The 8,253-nt window shown below is 41.8% G+C and overlaps 1 protein-coding gene across 1 annotated transcript; it reads right to left on the reverse strand.

Annotated features, from left to right (window-relative positions):
* Positions 1-1,539: 1,539 nt before the first annotated feature.
* Positions 1,540-7,815, reverse strand: LOC137287992 (patched domain-containing protein 3-like). Its single transcript, XM_067820353.1, has 4 exons — positions 7,696-7,815; positions 3,793-4,808; positions 3,456-3,662; positions 1,540-2,927 (listed from the first exon to the last, which is right to left on the reverse strand). The coding sequence occupies exons 2-4, from the start codon at positions 4,775-4,777 to the stop codon at positions 1,540-1,542; spliced, it is 2,580 nt and encodes an 859-aa protein (XP_067676454.1). The 5' UTR covers positions 4,778-4,808; positions 7,696-7,815.
* Between the last annotated feature and the right edge of the window lie 438 nt (positions 7,816-8,253).

Raw genomic sequence — 8,253 nt, forward strand, 5'->3', positions numbered from 1 at the left:
GCTTGACATACAGCATACCTTGATCTTTCATTTCCGATCCTATGTCAATTTCGGACATATCAGCCAACAATCGATCTCGATCTCTGATGATACCTTTACTAGTGTTTAAGGTCTTGTGAGCAGAGACCGTGACCGGCATGCCCACGAAAGATTTCATGTTCATCAAGTTGGTTGCTTTTCCCGCGCTCAACTAGCAAAGCACCCGAACGTAAACGTCTTATATTTTTCACATCCCCAGCAATACCTTGAATACCCTTCGATACTGCAAAGGGGTTCAACTTTAACGGTGTCTTGTCAGGAGTCTCAATGACAACGAAACGCGACCAATACTCAATCGATACAGACGGTCTATGGTCAGTATCAACAGGGTCAATATCAAGTGGACGTTTTGTTTTTTGGTTGGGGTTTCATACGCCATAGTTAGTATAATATGGTTCATCATCCGAGCTCCCCACCCACCACGGAGTATCACAAGGACAATGCTAGAGCAAGCGGGCCTCCAGCTTACAGCAGCAAGGATACCCGGATGATATACTCCAGTAGAAGAATTATAAATAATTAATCCACCAGATTGGCCCATGAGCCACCGCCTTCTGGGCATAAGACTCTGGGCAAAATTCAGAACATAAAGATACATTTCAAAACCAGGAAAGTCGATGATTAATTTGGCCAAGACCGAAATTAAATATCCAAATCAAAATTGTGCAATGACATATATATATAGTTCATGCACAGGGCTTGGCATGACCAGCCGATTGGTTGAATCGGACCAATTCAACCACCCGTCTAGGTGAAGTAAGGGCCGAAGTGGTGTGTTGGGCAAATGGAACGCAGTTAAAAGCCCAACTGCCCTCAACCACCAGGATCCCGTCTCCTGCCGACACGGGCCGCAACCCACGGCAAACAGGTTGCCCAATTTAGTCGCCTCTTACGACACTAGCTTAAAAAGACAATATGTGCTTGTTTCCTAAGATATACGTTCATATATGTATTTTATATAACCAGTGTTCTGTAATTTCCTCTGTTCTGTGTTCCTCTGTTACACAGAACCTGTTTCATTATAATTACATGCTATATGTCGACAGCGGACAGACATGATGAGGTGGATCTCTGTCACTGAATTGCGTCTCATAGTCTTAAAGGGTTTCACAAAGAGGGTAGTCAAGGAATGCTTCAAAAGAATGTGTCAAATGGAGAAGAAACATGACATGCAGCATACCGAATGGAATGACGGTATACGTGGGAAGTACGAGGTCTGTCAATCATTACAGAATTTTGAGGTCAACACAGATCCTCAGCACAACCCCTGTTAAGGATGAATGTCTAAGAACCTCTTGCAAATAGAGCTGTGAATGGTGCGCGTCTCCGATATAACTAAATATCCGGCTATATAACCACCGGTATACATACCAAATTCGTCAAAAACAGTCCAGTTATCCCCTACATATACAGTGAAAGCCCAAACAAATGTTCCTTGCCCAGCCCATTTCCAATAAGACTGGCATGTATCAAATCGACAAATGAAACGTTCCTCAGTCTTCATTTTACATAGGTAGACTTGGCAGAAGAGGTATGATCAGCAGGTTTAGTCTGAGGTCCTACAGCAGATTTAGTTACTGGTCCAAGAATCGAGAGTATCAATGGGAGAAGAAACACAGCATGCAACATACCAAACAGGATGACAGTAAACATGATTTTGAAGAACGAGTTGAAGATGTAGGACTTTGAGAACACCAGGACAAGTATGCCCAGAAAGGATGACATTCCACCATTTAATATGGGACCAGCTGCGTGGGCAATGGCAGATTCGACTTTCTCTCTCCTGTTCCTTCCTTCCCCTATCATATAGGCAGAACACACGTGCACACTGAAGTCTACCGAGAAGCCGACAGACATGATGAGGTGGATCATTGTCACGGAACTGAGACTCAGTCCCCAGACATGAAGGAACCCGAAGATGCCAACGAGGATAGAGACAATGTTAATGACCACAAGGAAAACCAGGAGAGGATGAGGAAGGAAGACGCAGGTCACGACAGTCATAACGGCGAGTGCCACGCCCACAGTTTGTAATGTACTGGGTAGGATAGCAACGTACTGCTCAAAGAAGATATAGGATGGGTAAAAGGTGTAGACAGAGAGAGGTGAGTTGTCTGTCAAAGCCCTCATTCGAACCATCACATCGGCCTGGGCATTGGATTCTTTAATATTTGTTGATAGAATATAACATCGGGAAGCTTTGATAGCAGTATCGGATGAGTCAAACACAACATCATTATCAAATACAGCGGTTGTTGTAAGAAATGCTTTCAGCCCTGATACAAAAGCGATATTGCTGCTGTTATCATAAACAGCTGTTGCTTTGTAGGAATCGTACCAACAAATGAGTGAATTCTCGTCTACACCAGAGTCTGCTTTTGCACTATCGATCAGAGACTCGATATGATATACTGTATTCTTATCTGTGTAATTTGTGGTTGGGCCAAATATAAACGGGATAGGAAAAGAGCTGGAGAAGTATGCGTCATATGTCTCGCTGTAGGTATGATAGTATGAATCTTTGGAGACGAGATTCTTTAGAATCAAACCTTGTTTGAAGTTTACTGTTCCCCATATGGACACACTAAGGTATACACAATATATGAGAATAACAACAGTCTTGCCCCACATACTCAGCAGCATTCGTGGCAGGTACTTTCTTGGCAGGGTCTCAAAGAGTCGTTCGTCCTCTCCCCTCTTTGCTGGTGGTGACCCCCCACAGCAGAACACTTTACAGGTGGAGGCGCCATCGTTCCTGAATTCCTCTCTGGATTTGGTTTTGAGGCAGGTCATGCAGTGTCTGTTACTGTCAACACGACGGCCATGGAGGGCAAGGCAAGGGGAGAAGAAGAAGCACTGGTATAAATAGCAGAAGATGACGGCCACACCTGCTTAGAAGTACAATATAGGCACAATGAATATAAACACAATGACAGCTATGGGAGGAACACGAAATGTACCGTTTGGTGAGGTGCAATGCTTAAACGTAACGTTCAGGGTTTCATTTCATGTCACTGCTAAACATGGACATGACACGCAGATATAGAATGTTGGCTCAAAGACGTCAGGTAGGATAACAAGTACCAACTTTGACCATTGTTGTATGGTTTGGCAAGAGGGTCAAACAACTGGCATTCTGCTCTCAACACAGGCATGTATTGTAATAATATTATCATTTGAACTACCAACCAGGACAACAGGCCAGAACGTAACGTTATCTTATAAATTTCAAACCAAAGAATCTATATCTGATATGAACACCATTTTACAAATAAGGGGGACAGGCAAGGACTATATAGACATGACCGACGAGAAGATTGGCTTTTGGTGAGACTGCGTTAACAATGTAGATCAAACCAAATCAGATCAAATCAATATTAAGAATGTTTTAGAAAGATACGACTATAACCACAAACCTGTATAGAGGCAGAAATTCCTGACACTGAGAAACACAGATGACACGCCGATAACGAAGGCCAGGAGATCCGTGAGGGATGTGATGGTGATACCGATACCCGCTGAGGCAAAGGTCACCCCCATTCTGGTTGGTACACTCTCGTCTTTGAGAGGGTAAGTTTCTGCCCAGCTCGACATCAACAAGAACATGTCGTCCACACCGATACCTTTAACGACAAGAGGATGAAATGAATTACATACCGGAAGACAGCATGTTTGTTCAAGTGAGCTATATATACTACATCTGACTACATGGCTAAGATTTGTAACCCGTAGCTATAAACAAAGCTAACGTACCTATGATAAGAAATGGCGTTACGCCGACGATATTTACAAATTTCACTCCACAAAAACTGACAAGTCCAAACGATGAGATGATGCCAAATCCAGCCGCCATCACGCCAGCCCAAGATGCCCACGTCCTCGATGACACCACATCACCGCCGACAACGACAGTGGCATACGTGATCATCAACGTAAAGGTTATAGAGAAAAAGACAATGTCTCCGTTTGTGTTTTTGTTCAGTTCTGTGTCCAACGAATGTGAGGCGGCATAATTTATCCTGGTAGATGTTGTGTCTAACGCGGCTGCTCTCTTCAGGAACTCCTCTTCCCATGCTCTTGCTTTTGCCTTGTTATCAACTGAATCCATTCGTAAATTAAACGTAATGCTCAGGTACTTAGCAGACACCAGTTTCCCTCCTGTGGAGTCAACCTGGCCAAGTAATGCTGAAAGGTCTATGTTATTCCAGTTTGGGTAGGTGATTCCACCAGAAAGATAGACTTGATATACAGCATCTGTCGTGAGGAACTCTCCTGATGCAAAACAAGTTCCATTTTGTCGAGCACAAATATCGTCATATTTGACCACCACGCCATTATATGTAATATTGACATGTTTTATTGTTCTGACGTGGTTCCGTATTTCTTCTAACGATGCATTGGACAGTATGTTCCCACCTGTAGCACTGCTCACAAGGAGTCGGCCAAACATGGATAGATCTGACAGTGCATATCCGCGGTAGTTGCTTCCCGTGGCATCGGGAAACGTGGCCTGGTACTGAACTCTGTCTTGTGATGCTCGGCTGTTAATGGGCGTGTACAGCGTTTCTGTGTCAGACTCGCTGGTCAGTGTTATCATACCACAGCTGAGACCAATGGTTAGGGCGAGTGACATAATTATCAGGACTACTGGGTAGGTACCAATGAAAACTCCGATCTTTCTGAAAATCCTCTGGAAAAAGCCAGACACAGCCTCGAAGCCTTTATTGAAAGAACACATCGTGTATCCTGCACAGTCACAGTTGAAAAATCTGAAAAAGATTTAAGGAAGTAAAGTTAGATCATTATCATTATGGCTACGAACAATCTGTAACTGTCACAGGAATCGGTACAGGTATGGCACAGACACGTGAAATACTTGTATAGTATGGTTATGTAATGGAATGATAGTATATTCTGGGTATGACAATTTTATTAAGGTCTGAATTTCCAACATATGATTTTGTCACAGATGTATTGTTTCATTTGTTCAATCTTGTACTCGATACTTAAGGCGTAAGGAACCAAGCTATTGTGAGTGAGTGAGTGAGTTTAGTATTACGCCGAAGTCGGCAATATTCCAGCTATATAATTTAGTCTCTAAATATTAATGTCTGGACCAGACAATCCAGTGATGAGCATCAACAGCATGAGCATCGATCTGTGCAACTGGGAACCTATGATATGTGTCAAGCAGGTCAGCGAGTCTGACCACCCAATCCAATTAGTCGCCTCTTACGACAAGCATGGTCGATTTTGTATGGCAAGCATAGGGTGCTGAAGGCCTATTCTACCCCGTACCTTGTCGGTTCAACCAACTTGAAGCTATTGTAAACTTTACTAACTTGTACCATCAGTGGCTCACACGCACACACTCATAAGAGTTTAACAAACAATAACTCGAGGTTTGGCTACAAGTGTGTGCAATTGCATGCATACCAAATAAAACACCATAGAAACGATTACACGTCAAACAAAATTTACTGCTGCGTGCCTTTTGTTTCTTCTTTAGGATCATGAAAGACGAACACGTTATGTCTGATGCGCTGTCCACTAGAGAGTGCATATGTAAATCATGTACGTGTTAGTTAAGTCTACTCTTAACATACATTCTCTCCATCTTTACAATGTTTGTGACTGAAATGATCAATATAAGAAAGGTTATCTATATCATACTCAACACAACTTAGAACTTGCTAGTTTGAAGCCCACATTAGAAGTAGAGTGTTCATCATTATGAAAATGGTTATTGCTATCAACCAGGTAGCAACACAGACAATGAAAAGTGGATTGGAGCATACGTTTATAGGAAAGATACTGCATGGAGGGGCTATATGATACAATATATAACACAGAAGTCGGATAGGGCGCAATATACAATACACATTCAATGTGACACTAGACTGTGCATGATTTATCAGATTTGGCACCATATATAACATATGCTATATACCATATGTTTGATAAGACCTATATACAGTATATGTCAGATAACACACTATGTATAACACGGATGGTTGTACGTGACAGTATATGCTATATGATATGTCGGGTGTTGTGCAGTATACAACATGATATGTCAGATGTGGTGCTATGTAAACATGGTATGTCGGATATTGTGCAGTATTCGACGCGATATGTCAAATGTTTTTGCAACATACAACATGACATGTTATAGCTGGCACTATTCACAACGCAATATGTCGGATGTGTTTGTAATATGCAATATATGTTGGATGTGATGCGTTATAGAATATGATAGATCAGATGTAATGCAATAATCAATGTGATATTTTGGATGTGATGCAATATACAGCATGGTATGTCAGATGCAGTGATATAAACAATATGGTATGTCGTACACGATGTTATATACAACATGACTCATCCGATGTTAATGCTATGATGTTAAGACGTGTACTTTATGATATATCAGGTATAACACTGTATATAGCGTGATATTATGGATGTGGTGACTATGTATAACATACGTCGGATGCAACACCATGTACCATTTTATACAACATGATAAGTCCGATATATACAACAGCGCACGTGGTTGTTATGCTAAATACAGCATGATATGTCGAATGTGGTACAATATACAATATGGTATGTGCAGTGCCATGCAATATACAGCAAGAACGGTAAGATGTGGGCATATATACAATATATATATGTCAGATATTGTGCTACATACTACATGCTATGGTACATGCAGTTAGATATGTCAGATATGACTCTGTATACAACTTATGTCGGATGTTGCGATATATATAACATACTTCGGATATGACCCAATATACAATATGCTGTGTCTGTTATGATGCTATATACTTCATGGTATCTTGGATTTCTGATTATATTCATGTATTTGTATACGTCATTTTGTAATGATCGGCATTATGGAAGACTTTGGTTTCCTTGAAAATAAAATAATAAGAAAACATAATACATGGCATACTATGCCCACAAAACTTCACGCTGATCAAACATGTGGAACAGGATAACGAGCGTGACCTCCTATCGCGGCCGTGAAATCAACGCGATGTCTCCTTGTTAACAGGAAAACCTATCAAAATATTCTAAGTGGAAGTCGTGCTTGTCCAAGTTCTCGGAAAGTCTGGGTTTCATTCGTCTTCCAGCTCATCCTAAATGTGCTCGACTGGTTCAAATCTGGGAAACGGTTAAGTCAGTCCATGACATCAGCACCGGTTATATCGGCTATTGGCTAGGTGCAGTGCAAACAACGACCAATTCAGTTCCAGTGGCCCTCCTGGACGTTGATCACGATGAGAGTGAGTCAGGACAGGTCAGGTCTGTGATGGTCTGTGCTGACACTCTACCTCTAAAACATTATCTGCTAGTGGAGGATGCAACCTCAAATATGTTGTGGAGATTACGTAACCTGATTCGTGCGCCATCTTTGTGTGACGTTACACGCTTTTCACGCCGAAGACCCTGATTCGATTCCACACATGGGAAGCAAATTTCTGGTGTTCGGGCCATGACATTGCTGGGATATATCTAAAAACAAAATTGACCCACTCAGGTTAATTTAAAGGTCACATGTCCTACACTTTTGATTATAGAATGACGTCTAACGCATTCAGAGTTTGTTTAATGTGGAGTGAAACTATTGTATAAAAATGTACTTACCCAGTATGGAGTGGAGCATAGATTGCCCGTATTACAGTGTAACGGGGTTCTTCTATTTAGGCGTCTTGAAAACGCTGTACTGACCAGCACAGTTGAATTCGTCACAAAGATCTTGAGACTGTCTCCGCGTATTGATCCCCGATTACATTGATCAGTACCCCACGCAAGGAACAGAGCACGAGGTAGACGCATTAACCAATCATCGGCATTCACTAATGTGACACAACGAAAACACTGCGTAATGTGTTGTTCCGTGTCGTCTCCATGGCGAAGGTTACCCGCTATCATATTGAGTAGTTCCGATTGTCGCAACGGTTGGAGCACCAGCTATATAGGGTATAACTGTTTGCTGCATGAACACATTTAAGCTGAACAAAATAGAAATTGGACATCGCATCAATTATGGCGTAAGACTGCATTTCAAACAATGTACATGGTAACCTGTGTGAGTGGCAGTTTTTAGGAGTTGGGGAGTCAGATAAGCAACGATACAAGAATCCTAGAAGAAAAATATATAATGTACATGTATTCTTATCTTTCCGGCATGGAATTTGCAGA

The sequence above is a fragment of the Haliotis asinina genome, chromosome 6 (genome assembly GCF_037392515.1).
Source record: "Haliotis asinina isolate JCU_RB_2024 chromosome 6, JCU_Hal_asi_v2, whole genome shotgun sequence".
Taxonomy (NCBI): Eukaryota; Metazoa; Mollusca; class Gastropoda; order Lepetellida; family Haliotidae; genus Haliotis; species Haliotis asinina.